Raw genomic sequence first — 25,651 nt, 5'->3', positions numbered from 1 at the left:
CCAATTATGAGGACTCCTTTTAAGCATGAAAGAGTTTCCTGGAGTCCTCACTTCCCAGAGCCTGCCCTTTTGGTATCATTCATTCATTCATTCATTCATTCATTTAACAGGAGCTATTCTGAATCTTGATCATGTTTAGGATGATCAAACATGACTGTGACATCGATAACCCCTTTGGAGCGCTAGATCTATTTCATTTGTTACTATTGGTTCTATTGTAAATGATGATTACAGAGAAAGAAATAAAGATAACTTTTAAATTCATGGAAAATCAGTGAAGATGAAAAAAAGCTTGATAGCACTATGCAGGTGAGGATTTGGAGAATCAGTAAATTAACCAGTTACCGTTGATCACCTATTATGACTCTGCGCTGGGCACTGAGCAACAAGAGAAACAAAAATTCCTTCTTTCCAGAGCATACATTCCATTGTGGGCATGGGGGTGTATAATAAATGAAAGTGAGGGAGAGAGGCTGTAAGAATGTCGCATAGGGAGTCCTCTGAAGAACAATACAGCAGTGTTTAGTGTGGGGAGTGACAGAGGCCTAGAGGGTGCTGTTACTTTGGGTGCTTAAAAAAGACCTTCCTGATTGGGTGACAATTGAGCAAAGGCCTAAATGAAGTGAGGGGTAGAAGGGTTTTCCAGGCAGTGTAGGAGAGTTTTCTTGAGGCTGTCTTAATTGTAGAAGGGAGATAAGGAGAATGAGATAACTATGGCATTGTAAGGGTGGAAGTAAAATAATTAAATGGATACCTGACAGGTTAACAAGAGAAAGGACTAACTTAGTGAAAGGTTCGGGGCAGTAAAGAAAAGGAGAACCAGGCTAAATTTCTCAAAGGGAGGGAATGTTTATTGCACCCCAGGCGGACCTCACACCCAAGGTAGGGGTCAGTGAAGCCGCGCACACGTTTTTAGGGGGAAGCAGGGGAGGGTGGGAGTTTGTTGGGCGGGGGGAGTTTCGTGGGGCAGGTAGATGTTCTTTGTCTGAGAAGAGACTCCTAGGGGGAGGGGGAGGCTCATTGTCTGAGTCCTCCAGGCAGATTTCTGCATTCTTGCCCCCCAGGTGGGCTTCCTGGGAGGCTTTTGCATTCCGGCCTCCTGCACGGACCTTTCACTTAGTGAGGATAATGGAACTTAAGCTCTGCAGACTACAGTGAGGTTATAGAGCTTGTAGAAAGAGGGTAATAAGTTTGGGAGGGAAAGACACAGTTAAGGAATTTTGGGGCCTCCCCTGGGGGCGCAGGCGGTTGGGCACCGCGTTGTGGAGCTGTCTGCAGCCTCTGCAGCGGGGGTTTGATCCAGGCCTGTTGGTGAGGGTCCCACATGGCACAGCAGACCTCTCTTGTCTCGTCCGCTGCTCCCCTCAGCAGTGTATTTCGTCAGTCTGCCTGTTCTGTTCCCCACTCTGTCTCTGGTGAATCCTCTCACCCTCCCGGGCATCTGGCCTGTACCCCAGCTCTTGTATAAATAAATAAATAAATAAATAAATCTTTTTTTAAAAAAAGAATTTTGTAAGGTTATCTACATAAACATCAAAGAGACCTTGCAGGCCCTAGTCCAGGTCATAAGGCTACCTCTCACCTCTGGGACCTCCATAGAAAGATTTATTTCTGTTTGTAGGGAGATTGATAATTAGGCAAAATGCCATTCTTGAGTCTGTTGTTTTTCAGTTGGCTTCAAGTCAAAATAATCAGCAGGCCACTTTGGCCCATTCTGGGCAGCCGCCTGTGGTCCTAATGCAACAGGGTGGTCCCCAGGAAAGGGGGAGGTTCCCTGCCCCACCCAAGGGAGGGTGGAGCTGAGCAGGAAGAGGAGAAGCTGCAGAAGAGACTGAGGAAGGAAGCAGGATGGAGCCAGGAGACCTGGAGGAGGCGCGTGGAGCCTAGAGACACGTGAAGAAACTGCGCTTGTCTTTTGGTCGTAGACTGGGTGACACAGATGTGGGTGAGACCCGTGGGGAGGTGACAATGGCAGTTTTTATCTTGATGTTGATTTTGCTCTTTTCCTTCCGGGCTTGTCTGGTTATTTCTGACCCTTTGCTGTGGGTCCCCACTGGAAGATGCTTTAGACTTGTGGCAGGCTTTGGGGCTTTGCTCTGGGCCAATCCCATTTGGATGGACTTTTACCCACGAGGGGATGGGTAACTTTGGGTGCTTCATTTAGAAACTAGACTCTTTGACTTACCTGTATTGTTTCCTAGTTTTATTAAAGTTCCTTCCCATTAAGGTGTCATATGTTTTGTGTTGATGCGGCGGATGGCAGAACCCATTTAGAATAGGCAGGTTTGCAGGGTTTGGGCTGCCCCTCTCCCTGTCCTATAACACTAACAGCCAGTGTCTTGTCATTCTTCCCTTGCCCTGTAATTCTCCCTCTAGTGTCCTTGGAGTCTCTGTTGCTCTAGATGCTGTAAGCTAGAATTGTGAGAAGTCCAGTTTAGACTAGACTAGATGTCAGAAATTTTTGAAATACGGTCAGAAGTCTGGACATAGCATATCTGGGCCTCTCTCTGGCCTCATCTGGACCATATTGAGGTGCCAGCCAGGCTGCAATTTCATCTCAGCCTCAGGCCCCTCTTCCAAGCTGGCTTTTTTTTTATTATTAAAGATTTATTTACTTATGCATACAAGAGCTGGGGCACAGGCCAGAGGGGTGTGTGTGTGTGTGTGTGTGTGTGTATCCACCAGATACGGAGCGGGGAACAAAACAGGCAGACTGACGAAATACACTGCTGAGGGGAGCAGCGGGGGAGACAGGAGAGGTCTGCTGCGCCATGTGAATACCTCCCTGCCCGGGGGATCGAACTCGTGCCGCAGAGGCTGCGGCCAGCTTCATAGTGCTGTGCCTTAACCCCTTGCGCCACCACGGAGGCGCGGAGATTTTTACCTAAGGCGGATACAGATCCGATACCCGTAGGATTACCATAGCCCCTCTTATCTCTCAGGTGGTTTTTATTTCGAAATGAATTTTTAATTTCGTCTAAATCTCTCCAAGTCTGCCTATATTTACAGCAGATGGCAGAGCAGTGCCAGCGCCGAAATCATTACCAAATAATACAAATTCCCGAGCGTCAAGTCCTTTCGGGCTGTTCTGAGGTGGGGGGGGTGGTCCCGAGTTGCAGGCGGTTCTAAGTTCGAGGATCGAAAGGATAATGGAGCAGCAGGGAGTCCACCCGGCGCGCGCAGAGACCCAGCGGCAGGAGACGGCGCCCCGCGGGCTCCGCATTTTAAACAGCCCGAGGCCACGTGACCGCCGGCCCGCGCGCCTATTGGCCCTCGGGCTCCCACACTCGGCTTTGGCGCCGAACCTTCCCCTCCTCGTGGACGCCACCATTGGCCCCGAGCGCGGGGGGAGCATGAGACTACCGGGCGAGCAAGGCTTTTCTGAGTGCAGCTTCCGATCTAGTCTCAGGGAAGGTGTAGTTACAAGTTTTTGGTTCAGACGAAATCCGCCTCAGGACGCCGCAGGAGGCTCCTTTGCCAAAAAAATAGAGAGTCCTGACCCTGACTCCCCCTACGCTCTGTGGGGGCAGAGAGTGGTTCCGTCCGGGGCGCGGACTCCGCCTCCAGGGGCGCCGCCATTTTGTTTGTCTGGAGCGGAGCGAGGGCGCCTTGGGGGAGGGGTCTCGTGGGCGCCTCACCCGACCCCGCGTCCGCGCTGTTGCTTCTCCCCTGGGGAGGCCTCCCCGGCTAGGGGCGCGGGACCATGTACATCAAGCAGGTGAGGCCTGGGCGTCCCTCCCAACCCTCACGGGCTCTGAGGACCGCTCCTTGAGGCGGGGGTGTCGCGGCGCGACCCGCGGCCTCCCGCCTCTCCACGCGGGGGGGGCTGTGTGTGGAGCCGGGCGCTGGGGCGCGGGGGGGCGACCCCACGGGCGCGGGCACGCTTGGGCTCGGGGCACCCCTTGGCAGCCCGGGCCTGCCCACGGGGCGCCGGTCTGGGGGAGGAGGGCTGTCTCTCAGGGGGGCGACGGGCCGGCGGCTCGGACCTTGTGGAGACGCGGGGCCTGCCCGGGGGGTCGGCTGGGGAGGGCCGCGAGCTGGCGGGGGGCTGGCGGGAAGCGGAGTCCGGCCGGGATCGCCCCTCACGGACATTGGGTTGGGGCGCGGGTTGGTCGCTCCGGCCCCCGGGGGGCCTCCCAGCTGCCCTTTCTCCTCAGGGACTGGCGGGAGAAGTGAAAGGGACGCCCCTTGCACAAGAGGGTGTAGCGCTTCCCCCATTCGGGTATTTGCTTCTGGCCAAATGGTCTTCCCGCGCGTCCCGCACAGACGAGCCCTTGCAGTCTGCAGAGGTTTCTCTGCGGGTACGCTGCGCTCAGCAGCGCTCCTTTCTTGGGGTGTCTGCCTTTGTCGGCGGGGCTGTGTCGGGGAGGAGCGCTTGCTGCTCCCCCGGGTCTGCAAAGCTGCGGCCGGGTCGCCTGCTGGCACATCTACTAGCGCGCTGTGGGGCTTGGTGTCCAGCAGAGCCTGGCCCCGCGCGCTGGATTTTGAGAATTCCATCACAGGTTGCTGATGACAATTCCTAAAAAAAAAAAAAAAAAAAAGGACAATGCATCTATTTATTTGACAGACCTGGAGCAGTTACTGTCTGCTGCCAAGGTTCCCACTTGAGATGCAAGAAAAAAGCGTCCTCGCGCTGTCTGTCTGATTTTGGCAGCCAAGATTGAATGGGGGAAAACAATAACAAAAACAAGGAATTTTTGCAACTCAACCTTGTAAAAGGTAAAGAACCTGTTGTGCTCCAGAGAATCTCGTATTTAAGTTTAAGAATATGGTAGTTTTTTTTTTGAAACGGACTGTTTTTTTCATTTTAAGTCGCCACTTTCCAAAACGAGGGTTTTTTTGTGCAATAGAGAGTGTTATATCTTGTATTAAATGAGAAACTAGAAAGAGAAGATGTGCAAAAGAATAATGTTCATTTAGGAGTTACTTCTGTGTGTGATCTGAAAAGAAATTTCTTTTATTAGGTTATTATCCAGGGTTTCCGAAGTTACAGAGATCAAACAATTGTAGATCCCTTCAGTTCAAAACATAATGTTATTGGTAAGTGTGGTTTATTAGATCAGCTTTATATTTATAGGGCTATTTAAATTCTGTCTAGGTTTAAGGACACAAAAATTGTCTTTGACTAACAAATTTATATACTTTTTTCTGTATGAGATGACATGTCTTTTATCTGCACCGAAAAATTGCTTATTTTATACATTTTAAAAACTTGGATAGAACAATCATGCTACTCTTTTTTTTTTTTTTGGATAGCCATGTACATACATGTTAAAGGTGTGTTTTAATGGTTTTAAGCTTATAGTGATGACACCAAATGGTTTAAGCTTAGTGATGACACTATAATGACCTTGTTTGAGCTATTCTGTTATTGATATATCATTTCTTTATTAAAATGCTTATTATTTTATTTCAAAAATGACTATTCTGTATTCACGAATTAGATTTTACTCAGATTGTTCTTTTCCTGTCATAACATGGAAAGACAGATCGCACAGCTTGGAGGGAAGAGCATAAACTTTGAACATAAGAGAATGGGGTTCAAATCCAAGTTTTGGCACATTATTTTCAGACTTTTCTCTGTGTGGGTCTTCACTTTTCTCATTTGTAAAGTGAAGGTGATAATGCTTTTCATTAGACTGTTGGGAAGGGTTTTAGGTGTTTGTTTGTTTGTTTTTTGTTTTTTTTTTTAAAGATGCCTGAATATTTGTTTCAGGAATTCTTTTTTTTTTTTTTTTAAGATTTATTTGTTTGTTTATTTATACAAGCACTGGGTAAAGTCAGAAGCGCGGGAGGGTGAGAGAATCCACCAGAGCCAGAGCTGGGAGCAGAGCAGGCAGAAGGACCAAAGCACACTGCTGAGGGGAGCAGTGGGCAGCGGGAGAGGTCTGCGCGCCATGCGGGACCCTCCTCCGGTGGCCGAGGAGCAGCCGGGGATTGAACCCGTGCTGCAGAGGCTTCAGGCATCTGCTCAACCCAGCGGTCAACCGCTGCGGCACTGGGGAGACCCCCTTTTTTTTTTAAGATGTATTTATTTTTTACAAGCACTGGGTACAGTCAGAAGCGCGGGAGTGTGAGAGAATCCACCAGAGAGAGAGGAGAGCAGAACAGGCAGACTGACAAAGTACACTGCTGAGGGAGCAGTGGATGGCAGGAGAGGTCTGCGCACCATATGGGACCCTCACCCTGTGGCCAGGGATCGAACCGGCACTGCAGAGGCTGCGGGCAGCTTCGCAACCCAGCGCTCAATCGCTGTGCCACTGGGGAGGCCCCCCTGGGAAGATTAAATGAGAAAGCATATGTGCAATAATAAAGGGGTAATGGTGGTTGCCTTACAATATATTTAGTCTGTAGATTCTTCTAGATGATAATGTCCATTTTGCTGATAGAGCCCCCAAGCATTTTCTGCCATTCTGCTGAATTTTCAAAGGATAAATGAAACATGTTTCCAGATGCCAGAAAAAGCACAGAATGTACTGTTGACATGAGTGTAGTGTCAGTGTAGTCACATTCTGGAGGTCACCATCTTGATCATGCTCACAGAATTTTGTTTGAGACTTCTCCCCCCTTAAGAGCATTCATCCAGGGCTTCCCCTGATGGCGCAGGCAGTTAAGCGCCACACATACTGTGAAGCTGTCCGCAGGGCCGGTTCAATGCTGGTCAGCTGGTGAGGTCCCACATGGTGCTTCAGACCTCTCCTGTCTCGCCCGCTGCTCCCCTTAGCAGTGTATTTCATCAGTCTGCTTGTTCTGTTCTCCGCTCTGTCTGGTGAATCCTCTCACCCTCCCGTGCACTGGCCTGTACCCTGGTTCTTGTATAAATAAATCTTAAAAAAAAAAAAAAAAGCATTCATCCAATCATAAAGGCCTGGCTGTAAACTATAATGACACTATCTAACCCTGATTACCTCCCAAAGTCCCTGTCTCCAAATAGCATCTCTTTGGGGTATGGGCCCTCAAGAATTTGAGGGGAAACACTGTTTAATACATTGTATGTGTTTAGGTGTGTGTGATTCATATAGAAATATGTAAAGGGTAAAAACTGATCCCTAAATAAACTGCTGTTATTTCCAGATTACCTTGGAAAATCATGCTTCTTTATTTTGAAATGAAATTGAAGTCATGAAAATACTTACACCCAATGTATCAGTTGCAACCTTGTAATTGAGAATTTAAAAAAAAATCCCCCTCCTAACCCTCTGCACCCTATTGAATCATTTAATTGAATTGGTATGCCATAAGGGTAGATTGATTATACTGGGATTCAATTACATTTTGATTACAAGTACCTTGTAGTTTTCATCTATCAGAAAATCTTTAAAAATGGCAAAAAATGAATAATTACTAGATTTATATTGTGTTTTTTGAAAGATTTTTTTTTTTTTTACTTATTTATGTATACAGGAACTGGGGCCTAGACCAGAGGTGTTGAGGGGGCTTGGGGTGAGAGGACTCACCAGAGACAGAGTGGGGAGCAGAACAGGAAGATCTACTGAAATACATTGCTGAGGAGAGCAGTGGGCGGAGACAGGAGAAGTCTGCTGCACCATGTGGCTCTGCTCCTTGGCCTGGGATCAAACTCATGCCTCAGTGGCTGGCATAGCTTTATAGTGCTGAGACTAATACCCGTGCCACCAGGGAAGCCCTGATTTATATTGATTTTTTTAACTTACAAAAGTAGATTAAAAAGCATCAGTTGTATAATTTTACAAATAAGCTGTAAAATGAGGACCATAATTATCTACATGATTAAATTGTATGTATAGTGTCTATCAAGTATTTTTTTTTAGCTACTAACATTTTACTACCTCAATTATGACGTTAATGTAGTCATGATTACCAAGGAAATTACCTAAATGTTTTTTCTTGTTTTAACTAAAAAACAAACCTAATATGATTTGACTGGTAAAACATGTAAGAAAGACCAAGAGTAGTATGTATTGAGAGATCTACCCTAAAAATATCTTGTGAATGCTTTCTTTCACTCTCTTTAATGATTTTGACCTTCAACAAACAAAAAACACAAGATTTAAAGGCAGATCTCGCTTGTGTTGATGTTTGAATGTACCAAATGTTTTGAAGGTTTCTTTTTTTAAGCCTTTTAACAGAAGAAATAAGTATAAATATGTTCAAATTGAATGTTCTGATATGTAATATTAATAAGTTAGATATTATAGATATTGTTGATTAATTATAGAACATTATGAAGAGCATAAAAACTAAACTAATTCCTCTACTTTGAGATAGCTATTCTTAATATTACTGATCTATATTTGTATTAGCCCTGGTTTCCTAGGAGACAGTGCCCTAGACACACTTTACTAAGAGTACAGTCTGAGGGCAAGAGGGAAGGGGAAACTGATCATAGCTTTATAAAGAAGACACATCTGGTTGTGGATACACTGAGTAAGTCCCAGTGAACCTGTGAACCTGCCACACCTTGGAAAAGTTCAGACAGGAGAGAAATGGTGAGAAAGTTTTGTTTGCAGGCTCTTGTCTCTCAACTGGTCAGAGTTTACCAGATAGTGCATTCATTCCTCCCATGTTTTTGGATTCTGTTAGTCTGAGGACAAAGCTCCCCTCCATCAGGTAGTCGGGGATCTATACCTTTCTCTAGGTTTTCATGGATCTGACCTGAGTGAAACCTGCAAGTTAGGCTGAAACAACTGGAGGTGTAAGGAGACAAAAGCTTTCCAATGACAGGTAGCCAGGGCCTGGGTAGGGGCAAGTGAACTGGGGCCACATACAAAATGGATCTAACCTTAGCACATGTCTAGTCTTTGTGTACATCTGTATATGTATGCCTTTTTAAATAGAAATGGCTTGTCGTAAAATCTGTTGGTAATCTGATTTTTTCTCCTTCAGAATAAAACTCGAATATCTCTATCATTACTCAACGTCCTTAAAATTGATATGTAGTATCATACTCTGTTGGAGTGATTCTTAAAGGGATATTTAAAATTTTCAGTTATTTGTAGTAGATTATGATTGGAACTGCTTATGAATTATTAATGGTAAATTGACTTTTTAGAAATTCATTTAGAGATCATCTCAAATTGACAGAAAAGTCACACAAATACAAACAGTACAAGTATCCATAAATCTTGTACCTAGATGTAGCTTTAACATTCCCCCGTCTCCCCACCACCACCACTTGCTTTATCATTTGCACTTGATCTCATGCCAGTCCTGTTTTGGTTTTTATATGGCTTTACTGGACCCTGGAATATCCCTTCCTAAAGATGTGCTTAGGCCTCCCTTTCATTTTTGAAATGCAGTGCTTTCACACCCCCCTGGCCTGTGTCCTTCTGAGCTCACAGCAATGTGAATGGTGTCTCCTTAGCCTTAGCATCTTTCTTGATTTTTCTATAAATTGTTTTTTCCCCGCCACAATCCCTGTGTCCCTTGTTTCTCCCCCCCACACACACACCTCTCCTTCTTAACCTCAGCGCCTTCAGGAAGTTTGTTGATGTCCAGTAATTTTTGAAAGTGTTATTTTGTCAAATTGTCTGTTATATGAATTTACATGATTTGTTTTTATCATTCTGACTTGTTTTAGTACATATTATTTTTTCAAATTCCTCCATTTTGTTGAAAATGGCTGCATTTCATTCTTTCTAGTGGCATGTGTGTACCTCATTATTTTTTTTTTCATAGACATAAATTTCCAATTTTATTGGAACTATGTACCTCATTATTTTGATCGACTTAACCATAAGGAGATTTAGGCTGCTTGAACTTTTCTCCCAGCACTAATTTACAATTCATCCGATTATTTTGGTGCTTAACATGTCCCAGGTCTAACAAGCAGAAAACCCTTTCTAGTTGGCTTCTGTGTCTGTCATATGTCTTTTAAAAAGGATTTCCTTCCTGGCATAACAAAGTATCTCTTAAGATGTACTTTGTGTTAAAGATAACTTTGGGACTAATTTGCTCAGGATATTTTGATTGGCAAGTTATTCATGACTCTTAATGAAAATTTTACTGTCCAGAAACTTCAACATGAAGTCATCAAATCAAATATTTGATACCCTTTTATGTATGAAATTGCTTATTTCTGAATTCAGGTTGTTAAAAAGTGCCTTATAGTTGGTTTTTTTTTTTTTTTTAAAGATTTTAATTTATTTATGCATATGAAGAGCTGGGGTACAGGCCAGAGGTGCAGGGAGTGAGAGGGTTCACAGAGTGGGGAACAGACAGGCAGACTGAAATACACTGGTGAGGGGAGCAGCGGGCGAGACATGAGAGGTCTGCTGCACCATGTGGGTTGCTCCCTGGCCGGCCAGGGATCGAACTTGTGCTGCGGAGGCTGCGGATAGCTTCACAGTGCTGTGCTCAACCCCTTGTGCCAGCAGGGAGGCCACAAAAAAATGCCTTATAGTTGTCTATACTTTTATGATTCTATGAGAATATGTGTGATGTATAGGGCCAATCATAAACACTTTAATGTGAATAGTTTGAAAATTTAAAATGATGAAGAATTTTAGAAATTTATGGGGCCTCCCTGGTGGCACAAGGGGTTAAGACACAACCTATGAAGCAATCTGCAGCCACTACAGCATGAGTTCGATCCCCCAGCCAGCCAGGGAGCAACCCACATGGTACAGCAGACCTCTCCTGACTCGCCCGCTGCTCCCCTCAGCAGTATATGTCAGTCAGTCTGCCTGTTCTATCCCCCATTCTTGTCTCTGGTGAATCCTCTTACCATCCACATGTCTGGCCTGTACCCCAGTTCTTGTATGAATAAATAAATAAATCTTAAAAAAAATAATAAAAAAGATTTATTAAAGAATTTTAGAAATTTAGCAATGTGTATATTTAAATTATTAAAAATATTTTGTATGCAACCAAGGTATTACCGTCGTTATATTTCCATTATAATGATTATAAATTACAAACAGGTAGTATATTTAGTTATTCCTAATAATTTTAAGCTATTGGGAATGAGCAAAAGAATCAACAATGAAATAATTTTTTTTTTTAAACTTTTTTCCTCCCCTCCCCAGGGGACTTAACCCGTAGGCCATCAGGGAGGCCCAGGTCTCTGTGCTATCACTGTCATGGCCTGAGTTCAATCCCCCAGCCAGGGAGCTAACCCACATGGCGCAGCAGACCTCTCCTGTCTCACTTTCTGCTCCCCTCACCAGTGAATTTCAGTAGATATGCCTGTTCTGCTGTCTGTGGTGAATCCTCTCACCTTCTGCACCAATGGCTTACACCCCAATTTTTCTATGCAAAAAAATAATTAAAAACAAAAAAACTATCTGAAGTCTATAAAATAATATTTTGATTAAAACTGTTTATTGTTTACTGTTGTATTCAGATATTGTGATGTTAGAGAATTTCAATTTAATTTTTGAGTACTTTCAATAAAGTTAATTTTGTATGTAAAATAACATGTATTTTTAAATATTTTATAGTGGGCAGAAATGGATCTGGAAAAAGCAACTTTTTTTATGGTAGGTTTTTTTTTAATTCTAAATATGTTAAAACTTAGATGTCCTATTTTAAAAACCATTTTTCTGAGGTTATATCTTATGGAACTACAGTAGTAATTCTTTATACAGGGTTGCATTTTGCTATCGATGGTTTAGAATAGAAGGGTCTGTGTTTTGCCCTGTTTCTGGTGGATTTATTAGCCATGTCAGACTGCGCAAAACATTTAACCTTTAAGATTATTCTTAGTTACTTCAAAACTAGTGCTGTTCGCCTTTCTACTTTAGATGGGTTCAGAGAAGATGGTACATATATAAGTGCTTTTTAAACTTGAGTGTAGTGTATAAATGTTGTAAATGCACATATATGTCATATAAAGGTTGTAGAGCAGTTTTATTTTTGAAAATGGCACATCTTCTGTTTCCGCTTCTAAACAATTGGTTTCTAAATCATTTTTATAAAAAACGGAGTGGTATACAAAACTTTATTGACTCAGCAGTGACTTGTCATTTTGAAGTTAATAAGTAGAACTTTGCATTCTCTCTAAAGATAAAATGCATTTTAGGAGCATAATGCCTCTGTTAAATTCTTTAGGGAAAAACATTGAAACAGAATTGGACTACACAAAGGGTACATCGAAAAAATTGTGAGCGATGCTCAAGTGCATTTGAAGCTAGAAAGAGCAAAGGTTCTCTCTCTCTCTCTCTCTCTCTCTCTCTCTCTGTGCCCACAAATCTAAAGGGTGCCCTATGCCTGGTCAGTGATTGTAATTTGCTGATAGGGAGAGCGTGAAATTGGAGTGGAAGTGTTTCATAAATCTGCATAGGGATAAAGGCAGTTGGGATTATTCCCCCTCCCCCGCAAGATGATTATAAAAGATAACCAATCCATACTTCCACCCCCAGCATACACACTCATACATACATGCTCACTCTTTTAGGGTGTCAAAGTCTCTTAGGTGGACTGGGCGCAGTAAAGAGTTCCATTTCTGGCGGGGATTGGGGGGGGAGAGGGATATAGTTAGACACTCCATACGGGAGAAAGAATGACTCCTTACCCAAGGAAGATACAGGCAGTGCAAACAATACAGTAGATGGTGGGAATCTAAAACCTTTCCTCAGTATTTCTTACTTAGTGCCATTTCTTTTGACAAAGTATCCAATTAAGGATATTGTTAAAAGTATATAGAATACATCTTGTTAATAATATTTATCATTTATGTTTATTAGGTAAGAGCAAATACAGTATTAACATAAACCAGTCAAACATATTTTGATCAAAAGGTAGATTTTAATTTGACTTGTTTCATCCTATACTTCAATGTCATCTTTTTATTTTCTTAAGTTTCTCATTGAAAACTTAATAATTTTTTTCTTATAATCATTTCCTAGTATAAAATACAGGCAACTTTTTTACTTTCCCTTTATCTATATAAAAGTAGATACTTGATGATAAATGATAAATCCACTTGATTTGATTTGCTCATTACCTGATGCACTGAAGATAGCAGAAATTATAAATAAGGCTTTAGTCTTTTTTTTAGGCGGTACTAATAATTATGTTTTTGTAATTCTAGCAATTCAGTTCGTTCTCAGCGATGAGTTTAGCCATCTTCGTCCGGAACAGCGATTGGCTTTGTTGCATGTGAGTGAGACTGCTTGAAGACATTAACGACATTATATGTATTTTAAAAATACATTATCAATTCTGCTAACAGAATTCATTTGTTCAAGTTTCAGATCCTTTGTGAATATGACACATTTTTTATCTCTTAAGTATGTTACTTTGCTGTGAAATTTAGCCCACTATACTAATGCAATGTAAAGGCATAATTTTTTTTATTATGGTAAGAAAGTTGTAGGATTTGCCTATAAATGGATATGTCTTCCATGTAAATATAAATTCTTTATTAAGGGTTTGAATTGGTAAGGCTCTGGAATAGGTTTGCTAAGGAGAAAGAAGAGTTTCAGAGTTCCTAATTCCTGATCTCAAATGTTTTATCCTTAGCAAACCAGAATTGGGAGCATAGAGAAGGAACCATTTCAAACTAAACAATATACAAGTTGTTATTTTAGCCATATTTGTACTTAAATAATAACATCATTTTCCAATATGAAAAATAGTATATGGCAATGAAAATTGTTAGAATTTATTATTATTGGATAATTATCAATAATGAGCTAAAGTAATTTAGTATAAAGTTTAAATTTGGAATAAAGAATTGTAGCACTATTAAATTATTAAAAGATACAATTTATCTTTAGGGTTTGAATTGATTTTAAGACCATAAAGCATCTCAAATATTTTATCTTAGTATTGTTTTTCAGACTTAGCAATTTCTTTTTGTGTAACCATTATCTTTTTTCCTATCTTAAATTGGAAATTTTAGCGCAATAATTATTATTGATTTCCTATAGAAAAATTCCTTTTTAGGTTTCTCAGATTTGCGTTAAAAGAATTAATCACCTTCTTAGGTATCAGTCTTTGTTATATTAAACCACTTCATAGTAAGTTTCTAGAATCTGGAAATTATCTGAACTTGGTTTGTAAGTGCTTGGGTCATAAATTTGACACATGTTAAATGTGTGTATTTTCATAGCAGATTTAAAGCTAGATGTCTCAAATGTTTAAACAAACAATGCTAATAATTATCATTTGATTTCTTAGGATTCCTTTCCAACATTATGATGAGTCTATAAAGAAAAGCCTCAGAGTGTTTAGTACTAGCAAATAGGTTGAATTAGATAGCTATGGTGTCTTGTGCTATAATAAAGTGGTCTACAGAACAAGACCTACATACAGCTAACTGACATCCTGTTCTCATTTTTTATTCAGAATCAAAAGCTGTTTGTCATTGAAAAGTATACTTATCCTAATCCAAGTATCTGCTATTTTGTCAGGGGGGATATACACTTATTAGAAATTTCTTTCCACTGAATCAGGCTTGTTACCAGGCATAAAACTTTAAAAATATTTAAATAATATGAAAATCACACTTCATTAACTGACAGATTAATTTTCTTATGTTTTAGGAGGGTACTGGTCCTCGTGTTATTTCTGCTTTTGTGGAGATTATTTTTGATAATTCGGACAACCGGTTACCGGTGAGTATAACTTCCCTTTTCAGAAATAATGTTGAGAATGTTGATTTTTCATGCTTTGAAACATTTATTTATAATTGTACTTTGTTTAGCTTTTATAATTTAGTTTATGCTTACATAATTGCACTTTATATACTAATGTTCTATTAAAATTATAATGAACATTTTGGAAAGCAAATGGAATATATAGATTTATGAAAAAATGTTGTAAGAGTTGAGTAATGATAGCATATCTTTAGCAAGGTCATTGAAGTTTCAAAATAATGATTACAGTTAGTAAGAGAATTCACCAGAAGGTGAGAGAATTCACTAGAGCCAGAGCAGGGACCAGAACAGGCAGACTGACCAAATACACTGCTGAGGGGAGCAGTGGGCGTGACAGGAGAGGTCTGCCGTGCCATGTGGGACCCTCGCCAGTGGCCGGGGATTGAACTGACGCTGCAGAGACTTCGGGCAGCTTCGCAGCCCAGCGCTCAACCACTGCGCCACCAGGGGAGGCCCTAAAATGACTTTATTAACTAAAAAGTTTCCACTTGGCTTTTCAGTTTACTTTGGGTTTTTACATTTTATGTTAGATTGATAAAGAGGAAGTTTCACTTCGAAGAGTTATTGGTGCCAAAAAGGATCAGTATTTCTTGGATAAGAAAATGGTCACGTAAGCATTTTTCTTTACATTTTAATTTCTTTACAAAACAGTAAAAGTGTTCTTTTTCTTGCCTTATATATGAAGCATATTTGCCTTGTGCTCAACAAAGCAGTATGTACACATAAATATAAGAATTAGAAGATTGTCTCAGTCTAATACAGTAGATGATTTATTTATTTTTTTTAAAGATTTATTTATGCATACAAGAAAGGGGTACAGGCCAGAGGTCTGGGCGGTGAGAGAATTCACCAGAGACAGAGTGTGGAACAGAACAGGCAGATTGACTGTAATACACTGCTGAGGGGAGCAGTGGGCAAGTCAGGAGAGGTCTGCTGTGCCATGTGGGTTGCTCCCTGGCCAGGGATCGAACTCTTGCTTCAGTGGCTGCCGTTAGCCTCATAGGTTGTGTCTTAACCCCATGTGCCACCAGGGAGGCCCCTACAGTAGATAATTTAATGACTGTTCTATACTCCCTCTTGCTGAATTAGTCTGTTCATTTTTTGCTTATTGTTGGATTGTTACTTATCTGGAAAACTTTTTCCATGTTTATCAACAGGAAAAATGATGTGATGAATCTCCTGGAAAGTGCTGGGTTTTCTCGAAGCAATCCTTATTATATTGTCAAACAAGGAAAGGTAAAAAAAAAATTGTCCCTTTTTTATAGAATGTATTTTCTGAGTACATTCTTTCGAATGTTGAATTTGATTTGTTGATAAGTTGAGGTGAAAATGGACCTTATTGTCTTTTGTTTTTATTGATTTATTTGTATTGAAGTTAGTGTTACCTTCATATGGACATAAAGTACAAAGTAGTTCCATTGCTTAGTGGTGTGAAAGTATTTCAGCAGAGTTTTAAGTGATTTTTTTTTTTTTTAATTTCTCAGGATATATTCTGTGAGTGGGATTTCTTTTTTTCTTTTTTTAAAAGATTTATTTATTTATAAAAGAACTGGGCCAGAAGCATGGGAGGGTGAAAGAATTCACCAGAGATAGCGGGGAGCAGAACAGGCAGATGGACCTAAAACGTTGCTGAGGGGAGCAGTGGGTAAAACAGGAGAGGTCTGCCGCACCATTTGGGTATCTTCCCAGCCGGATGGTAATTGAACCCGCTCTGCAGAGGCTGTGGACAGCTTCACAGCGCTGTGCTCAACCAGCTGCACCAACGGGGAGGCCTTGTTTTCTTCATGATGCATATCACTTAATAGGAAGTACTGTGCTTTTTGAAAAGGTAGTCTATAAGAACAAAATCTCTTTAAAAGGGAGACTGAGAGTGAGACTGATAGGAAAGAGCAATTATCTGAGTTTTACCTTGCGCTCATACTGACTAGGCCCTTTGTTTCTGTTTCTGCTTATATGGCATTTGTTATAAGCCATTCATGACTACCTCACCTGAAAGAGGATTGCCTTCACCCCAACTGTACACTGTGTATGACCGTATACTGTTTGTTTTTATTTATAGCAGTTGCATCATAATGGTATGCCTATTTCTTATCTTTTTCTACTAGAATGTAAGTTCCATGAGGAACTTATAGAAAAAGCAAGACTTTTATTCTTTGCTCTTTTCCCAGTGCCTTGCAGAGTAGCATATATATTATGTAGACATTAATTTTTTTTGTGTGTGTGACACTCGCCGGCGGCCGGGGAATGAACCAATGCTGCAGAGGCTGTGGGCAGCCTCGCAGCCCAACGCTCAACCGCTGCGCCACAAGGGGAGGCCCTCATTATATTTTCTTAAGTGAGCAAATTGAATGAATGACCATGTTTAATTGGGGTACCCAATGATGAAGAGTTGAGGACTGATTAATGTATATATTTTTGATAGACCATATTTTCTTATGGTCAAAGTTGGTTCTATTTTTATTTATTTTTTAAAAGATTTATTTCTGCATGCAAGAACTGGGGGATAAGTCAGAGTTGTGGGGGTGAGAGGATTCACCAGAGAGTGGGGAGCAGAACAGGCAGATGTACTGAAATATACTCCTGTGGGGAGCAGCAGGCGAGGCAGGAGAGGTCTACTCCCCCATGTGGGTTGGCTCCCTGGCCAGCTGGGGATCGAACTCGATTGAGAGCTGTTTTTAACCTCTGCGCCACCAGGGAGGCCCCGATTCTATTTTTTATATGGAAGTGGAAGAATAACTGTCACTTCAAATTTTTAACGCCGTGATAGCAGTGTTTACTAGTTATTAATTTTATTTTTACGACTGTGTTAAACTCCTGCTTGTTATCAAGTTGCATGGCATTTAGTTGTACCAATCTCTGTTGTATATTTTTTCCATATATTTTTAAATGAGATTGTAAAGGTGCTTATATTATTTTTTTGTTTTTTTTAATATTATTTTCTTTAATGCTTGTTTCTCCCATGAGACAATTATTTTTATCTACTTAATCTTTAAAGCATTTAATTTTTATTGTGCTTTTAATAATGCCATTGTAACTTTTAAAAAATGTATGGTGAGGGCCTCCCCGGTGGCGCAGCGGTTGAGCGCTGGGTTGTGAAACTGCGCGCGGCCTCTGCGGTGCCGGTTCGATCCCCGGCTGCTCCCCGGCCACCGGAGGAGGGTCCCACATGGCGCGCAGACCTCTCCTGCCGCCCGCTGCTCCCCTCAGCAGTGTACTTCCGTCCTTCTGCCTGCTCTGCTCCCCGCTCTGGCTCTGGTGAATTCTCTCACCCTCCCTCCCGCGCTTCTGACTGTACCCAGTGCATGTATAAACAAAACAAACAAACAAACCAGCAAACAAATAAATAAAGCATGCCTCTATTAAAAAAAAAAAAAATGTATGGTGAGTGGGCCTCCCTGGTGGCGCAAGGTGTTAAGCACCACACTATGAAGCAATCCGCAGCCTCTGCAGCAGGAGTTCAATCCCCGGCCGGCCAGGGAGCAACCCATATGGCGCAGCAGATCTCTCCTGCCTTCCCCACTGCTCCCCTCAGCAGTGTACTTCAGTCAATCTGTCTGTTCTGTTCCTGGCGCTGTCTCTGGTGAATCCTCTCACCGCCCCCGGCCTGTACCCCAGTTGTTGTATGCATAAATAAATAAACCTTTAAAAAAAAAAGTATGGTGAGTGATGTTTTCCTCTAAAAATACTTTTTTAGAATAGAAGCAGGTTCTGCTTAAAACATCGCATGTGAATAGGCTCTCAATGTAGCTTTTTTAAGGAGCTCTCTGTAGCTGTGTAATAATTTTTCCAAAACTTCTAGATCAACCAGATGGCAACAGCACCAGATTCTCAAAGACTGAAACTATTAAGAGAAGTAGCTGGTACCAGAGTATATGATGAACGAAAAGAAGAAAGCATTTCTTTAATGAAAGAAACAGGTAAAATAATCATGATTCTATTTTTTTTTATTGTGCGTTACTTCTTATGTGAGATAATTGAACGGAGTTATATCTACTCTCATGCGTGTATAATTTGCATGTGTACTAAGTGGAGAGAAAATTAGTTTGAAGCAGTTGTAAAGTTTGAAATTTCCAGTAATTTGCATTTTTGAATAAAGAGTTGTTACTCTGTGATAATAGGTGCCTTGTAGGTAAGCTTGTAATTCTAATGTCCTCATCATGGGGCATGCAGTCCTCAAAAAAATATTGCTGGAATATTGTTGGCATTAGATTTTAAATTGCTCAGGAACTGTAAATGTTCAAAAAGTTAAAAAAACTTTGAACTTAGAATTTTCATTAGTATATTTATTACGATAATCCTACTTTGTTTTTCAAGTGCTTACAGTCAGTCACAGTTATTACTTCTGACTAGTAATTAACTGACATTGTGACTTAGAATTGGTCTCTCTAGCCCAAACTTCCCCATCTGTAAAATCCTTTTTCATAGTTTGGTGGTGAATAGCGGAGCAAAGTACCACCTTCATTAGAAAATGGTAGGTACTCACTGTATGGCAACTGTAGTTAATGCTATTACATGAAACTTGAGAGTAAGATTCACCAGTATTGTTAGTAGTTTTTTTGTTTGTTTTTTAAGTGTTGTGGGAAGGTACACTGGCTTTTAAAGAAACCTGAAACTGATAGCCTTATTATGTAATGTAAGAATCATTAGTGTCACCATGTGTAAGTCTGTTCCTTGATGATTTTCATGAAAAAAACTTAATTGCCATTTTAGTGTCTTAGATTTGGTTACCTCACAGTATGAAAAAAATTAATGTTATATTTCTTAAGATTAACTCATGGTTTAAAAAGTAATATAATTACATAAAAATTTAACTCCTTCACTCCTCTCCCATTTTTCTTAAGAGGGCAAACGGGAAAAAATCAATGAGTTGTTAAAATACATTGAAGAGAGATTACATACCTTAGAGGAAGAAAAGGAAGAATTAGCTCAGTATCAGAAGTGGGATAAAATGAGACGAGCCCTGGAATATACCATTTACAATCAGGAACTTAACGAGACTCGTGCTAAACTTGATGAGGTAAAATATTTACCTTTGCCAATTTCAATTCAGATTAATTTTATTTTTCCGAATATGTTAAACTCATGCTGTATATATACTTTTCATTGATTTTTAAATAGAAACTTGAAAAATTTTAAACCTTAATGCATTCATTCAGCAAATTTGTTGTGATTATTCCAAGGAAAAACCTGAAACCCGTACGTGGTCCTTGCTATAGTTACATCTGAAATACAATGAGGTGGTCTTGTCAGGCAGACCAGGGTGACTTTTCTTCTTGACTTTCTTCTTCTTTTTTAAAGATTTATTTATTTATTTATACAAGCACTGGGTACAGTCAGAAGCGCGGGAGTGGGGAACAGAGCCAGAGTGGGGAACAGAACAGACAGACTGACGAAGTACACTGCTGAGGGGAGCAGCGGGCAGCAGGAGAGGTGTGCGCACCTTGTGGGACCCTCGCCCGGAGGCCGGGGATCGAACTGGCGCTGCAGAGGCTGTGGGCAGCTTCACAGCCCAGCGCTCAACCACTGCTCCACCGGGGAGGCCCTTGACTTTCTTCTTGACTTTTAAAATGTATTTAAATTGGTATTACTGATATCTTATGTAAGAATTGTAGATACTGCTTAAAACTAAATGTGTTTTCTATGTCAAGGAAACTAAATTTTTTTCTAATCATTTTCAGGTTTAATTTTTATTTTAGCAGATATTAAAAAATTACTAGATATAAAATACTGAAGAAATACAAAATGAGTTAGAAATCGTAGTTGATTCTTGTTTGTTTTCCTCCAGCTGTCTGCTAAGCGAGAGACAAGTGGAGAAAAATCCAGACAACTAAGAGATGCCCAGCAGGATGCAAGAGATAAAATGGAGGTAATATTATAAACTAGGTTTTGTTAACTTAATTTTTGATCACAGTAAAAAAAACCCTTTTGTATTTGAATTATGGTAACTTCAAACAGGGTGTCACTGGGTATTGAGTTTTGAAAAGATGGTAGCATTGAAAGTGCAAATGAAAGAAAAGAAAGAGACAAAATGAATGAATGGTGTCCAAATTCTGGTGTTGTATCTCAACTAATTGCTTGACTTGTATGATACTTTTTGAATAGGATATAGAGCGCCAAGTTCGAGAGCTGAAAACAAAAATTTCAGCTATGAAAGAAGAAAAGGAGCAGCTTAGTGCTGAAAGACAAGAGCAAATTAAGCAGAGGACTAAGTTGGAGCTTAAAGCCAAGGATTTACAAGATGAATTGGCAGGCAATAGTGAACAAAGGGTAAGTTGAAATGTTACAGATGAAAGACTTAAATGTTCAGGTGTGTAAAACCGCAGAACACATTTCTTTTTGTGACAGGAATTCATGCTTGAATTTTTGTAAAATATTTGGCACATTCAAGTTGTCATTCAGTACTATCTCTTTGTATCTTCAAAAAATCAGTTTTGTGTTGCAGGATCAGTTTTCTGATTTTTTTTTCATGAGCAAGCATTGTATATTAGATTTGTAAATCAAACAAAAAATTTAAAACGAATTGCATTTTTTTCAATTTACAGAAACGCTTATTAAAAGAAAGACAGAAGCTTCTTGAAAAAATAGAAGAAAAGCAGAAAGAACTTGCAGAAACAGAACCTAAATTCAACAGTGTAAAAGAAAAAGAGGAGCGAGGAATTGCTAGGTCTGGAATTCTTTCACCGGCACATTTTTTACATTGTTCTGATGTAGAACCTAAATAGTGATGGATTAAGAATGCTAGTAATTAAGGGCAAAAGTTAAATGCTCGTTTCAAAATAATAGCCAATGTTAAACAACTACATTGTGCCAAGCATATTATATGTGTATTGCCTATATTTTTTCTAATCAAAAAGCCCAAACAGGGAGATTAGTTTAGCTCTACTTTATATTTGAAAAACTTGAGGCATTGGGAAGTTAGAAAGCTTGATTCAGATGATATAGCTGGATATTGTTGGGCTTATTAAAATATGCAGTCTTTTTTTTTTTAATCAAATGATATTTTACTATATGTTTCATTCTGCCACTTTGTTTTTTACTCAGTGCTCTATTAACATGTAGCCATATAGTGTCTATCTGTAGATTGGTTTTGCCAATGTTTGCCAGTGTCACATGATACAGTACATTTTGTTTTATGACACAATCGTTTTAGTCAACTGCCTGTTTATTTCCTTTGCCCATTTTTTCCTGTGTGTGGGGGGGGGGTTATGTTATCTAGGTGCAAATATTTTCTCTTTCTCTTGCCTTGTAACCTTTATAGTATTTGTTATTGTAAAGAGTTGAAAATGTTTATATAATAAGGGATAGTTATTGGGACATTTTTGGAAATTTCTGAGTTGAACTAGGTTTACTACTATTCCAGACCTGGAGTGAAGATGTTCTCTGCCCAAAATCTTCAGGTTATGGGCTATTTTACCAAACTTTCTCTGTGAGTTTGAAGTTAATTATAAAGAACTAGTCTAGGGCCTCCCCTGGTGGCACAGGCGGTTGAGCGCCGTGCTGTGAGGCTGTCCGCAGCCTCTGCAGCACCAGTTCGATCATGGCCTGCCGGCAAGGGTCCCACATAGCACGGTAGACCTCTCCCATCACACCCGCTGCTCCCCTCAGCGGTGTATTTTTTCAATCTGCATGTTCTGTTGCCTGCCTGTCTCTGGTGAATCCTCTCACCCTCCTGCGAATCTGGCCTATACACCGGTTTTTGTATAAATAAATAAATCTTTAAAAAAAAAAAAAAAGAACTAGTCTATTATTCTGCTACAGCAGAATCTGTCAGGGAAGCAGGCCTCACTTACAGGGGAGGAGGGAAGTTCTCTATGCTGGCAGGCTTTACACCAGCAGGTCCAGGGAGATCTCTCTCCAAAGTCTGAGCCCTGAGCAACTAGATAACAGTATTTATTGACTAAAGCAAGGGGTACAGTTACCTGGGAATGCATGAATCAGGGTGCATGTGGCCTTGGCTTATCTGTTGTTCCCTAAAACTTTTAGTCTACAGGCTGTGTCCCAACTTCAGCTAATCAACAGGTCAGCCTGACATTTTCACTTCAATAGTAATTGTTTTTTATACTTTCTTATGAAGTTCAAAAATGGCTTTGTCTCTGTATACTCTTGATGTGTTGGTTGCAGTTAAACATGATTATTTCCTGTTCTTTCCAATACATTTTTTGTAGGTTGGCTCAAGCTACACAGGAAAGAACTGATCTTTATGCAAAGCAGGGTCGAGGAAGCCAGTTTACATCAAAAGAAGAAAGGGATAAGTGGATTAAAAAGGAGCTCAAGTCTTTAGATCAGGCAATTAATGACAAGAAAAGACAGATTGCTGCTATACACAAGGATTTGGAGGACACTGAAGCAAATAAAGAAAAAAATCTGGAACAGTATAATGTAAGAATTTTTTTTTTAAGATTTATTTTATTTATGCATGCAAGAACTGGTGTGTAGGCCAAAGGTGTGGGGAGGGATTGAGAGGATTCACCAGAGACACAGTGGGGAGCGGAACAGGCAGATCTACTGAATTACACTGCTGAGGGGAATGGGGAGAGACAGGATAGGTACGCTGTGCCATGTGGGTAAGCAACCTGGCTAGGGATTGAACTTCTGCTGTAGTAGCTGCTGATAGCCGCATTGTGCTGAGACTTAATCTCTGCTGATAAACCAGGATTTTCCAGTGAGAGGAGAGGTTTTATTCATTATTTCTTAAGCATGAAGTTCATTATTTTCCGATATTTCAGCCACACCTTTGGATATTGAAAAGACCATTTGTGAAGATGAAGTCTGCCCTTTATATATTGCATAGATAGGATTTTACAGTACCAATTCCCTTTTACTTCTCAGTATAATCATAAATCTCTTGTATTCTACTGTAGGTGTATAGAGTGGGAATATGGAAAGAATACACTGGTGTTTTGAGAAGTTAGGAATTATTTTGTCTTCTAAAATTCTAGATTATATATCATAGAAGTAATAAGATTCAGATTATTAGTGAACACATTTAGTTTTAGTAAAATTTTTTGAATTCATTTTATGCCTTATGTTTTCTGATGATGTGTTCTTTTGCCTCAAGACAGTTTTAAAGTTAAAATTGGATTCTTTAACAACTTCATTGATATATAGTTGGCATAAATTAAATTACACGTATTTAAAGCATATCATTTGATAAGATTTAGCATATATATTCACCTGTGAGACCATCATTACAATTTTAAGATAACAGTTAAGATAAACCTGTTCATCACTTGTAAAATGTTTCCCATATCCCTTGGTAATCATCCCACTCTCCTGGTAACAACTTAGTATGCTTCCTGTTACATTAAATTAGATTTTAAATGTGAATTTTTATTTCCATAGAAATTGGATCAAGATCTTAATGAAGTCAAAGCTCGAGTTGAAGAACTGGACAGAAAATACTATGAAGTAAAAAATAAGAAAGATGAATTGCAAAGTGAAAGAAAGTTAGTATAGATTAAAATGTCTTTTTTTGTGAGCAGTGCTAGTTACTGGCTGTTAAATGGTCTTTAAGTTATGAATTAACTATTCAAGTTTGACTAAAGTATTTTATTTTAAACTGTGTAGTGTTAGTGCATCTTTTTAATGCTTTTACAATTAAAGTATAATTTTTATTTATTAGTTACTTGTGGAGAGAGGAGAATGCAGAACAACAGGCACTTGCTGCTAAAAGAGAAGATCTGGAAAAGAAACAACAACTGCTTAGAGCAGCTACAGGAAAGGTGGGCAGTTTCCCTTCACTATCTCAGTTTGCTTTACAAGTCAGTTATTATTACACAAGAATTTATTTGCTTTCAAGCTATTGCTCATTGGTTCCAGGTGATAAGTGTGAAGTGTAAATCAGTTGTATAAATATGACACAATGGGTATTATGTAAGTGGCCTTAACTACCATCCGTGCCATTAATGGTAGCACTTTTGGTTTTTAGATGAAGTGCCGATTTTTAATGCATTTTTATGGAACAGAATCCATAACACAGAGTATTGCATGTACTTGCTCTATTTTAAGGAGGTGGCTTTATTGGGGAGGCTGTTGAGTTTAATCTGTGGTATATTTTTAATTGTAGAATAATGGTAAAATTTCTTACCAGCAGGAATGCCATTGGTGATATTTTAATATTTTTCATTTCTAACAAATGTTAACAGGCCATTTTAAATGGAATAGACAGCATAAACAAAGTGCTAGACCACTTTCGTAGAAAAGGAATAAATCAGCATGTGCAAAACGGCTATCATGGCATTGTGATGAATAATTTTGAATGTGAACCTGCTTTCTACACATGTGTGGAAGTAACTGCTGGAAACAGGTAAGATTTGTTGCTAGATATTTTGGGTTTTAAAAGGAAAGGGAATAAGAATAACCTTAAAAAAAAATTTTTATAGTTTTAGTACAGTATGTGTTCCTTTTCTAAGTCAGCCCCCCAAATTCCCCTCATTGAGTTGTAAAGAAAAAATGAGTTGTTTGCTTAATGCCCTTTAAAGTCTGCCAATAAAGATGTCTCTTATTCTGTTCACATGTAGGTTATTTTACCATATCGTTGATTCAGATGAAGTCAGCACAAAGATTTTGATGGAGTTTAATAAAATGAATCTTCCTGGAGAGGTTACTTTTCTGCCTCTTAACAAGTTAGATGTCAGGGATACTGCTTATCCTGAAACCAATGTGAGTTGATGTGTGTAATATTTGTGTTTCAAAAAGTTATTTTTTCACTTTTAACATACGCTAATACACAGGTACTGTATATTTGGATTCACTAGTCTAGGAAGTAAACATGCCTTTCTTCCATAGAGAGCAGTCTGTGGTGTTGGGTGGGGATGGGAAGGGATACAGACCACAGCCAAGACATGAAACAAATCATTGCAAATGTGCAGAGTGGGTATTTTGAGAATGTATCTCATAGAGTGACAAAATTGAGATTAAGTCATTGTAGAAGAATTCTTTGAGAAATTCATTTGAAGTATTTTTAAATTTTCTCAATATACTTTTTTAAAATGAGGTATAATTGGCATTAGTATAGATATAAAACAATGTTTTGATATTTGTATGAATGTACTTTTTAAGTGGCTTAT

At 39.8% G+C, this 25,651-nt stretch overlaps 1 protein-coding gene across 1 annotated transcript in view; it reads left to right on the top strand.

Annotated features, from left to right (window-relative positions):
• Positions 1-3,703: 3,703 nt before the first annotated feature.
• Positions 3,704-25,651, top strand: part of SMC3 (structural maintenance of chromosomes 3) — a gene marked incomplete at both ends in the record, with an annotated part of 33,926 nt that continues 11,978 nt past the window's right edge. The window contains 17 exons of the mRNA XM_084244387.1: positions 3,704-3,718; positions 4,965-5,040; positions 11,421-11,459; positions 13,013-13,080; positions 14,469-14,540; positions 15,113-15,192; positions 15,740-15,818; positions 18,382-18,499; positions 19,424-19,599; positions 20,368-20,448; positions 20,685-20,849; positions 21,125-21,246; positions 22,748-22,961; positions 23,925-24,028; positions 24,205-24,304; positions 24,728-24,888; positions 25,103-25,244. Coding sequence (XP_084100513.1) covers positions 3,704-3,718; positions 4,965-5,040; positions 11,421-11,459; positions 13,013-13,080; positions 14,469-14,540; positions 15,113-15,192; positions 15,740-15,818; positions 18,382-18,499; positions 19,424-19,599; positions 20,368-20,448; positions 20,685-20,849; positions 21,125-21,246; positions 22,748-22,961; positions 23,925-24,028; positions 24,205-24,304; positions 24,728-24,888; positions 25,103-25,244 — 1,812 coding nt within the window. The remainder of the gene's footprint in view (positions 3,719-4,964; positions 5,041-11,420; positions 11,460-13,012; positions 13,081-14,468; positions 14,541-15,112; positions 15,193-15,739; positions 15,819-18,381; positions 18,500-19,423; positions 19,600-20,367; positions 20,449-20,684; positions 20,850-21,124; positions 21,247-22,747; positions 22,962-23,924; positions 24,029-24,204; positions 24,305-24,727; positions 24,889-25,102; positions 25,245-25,651) is intronic.

The sequence above is a fragment of the Talpa europaea genome (assembly GCF_964194135.1).
Source record: "Talpa europaea genome assembly, chromosome: 10".
Lineage (NCBI taxonomy): Eukaryota > Metazoa > Chordata > Mammalia > Eulipotyphla > Talpidae > Talpa > Talpa europaea.
This window is presented reverse-complemented; position numbering and strand designations above follow the sequence as displayed.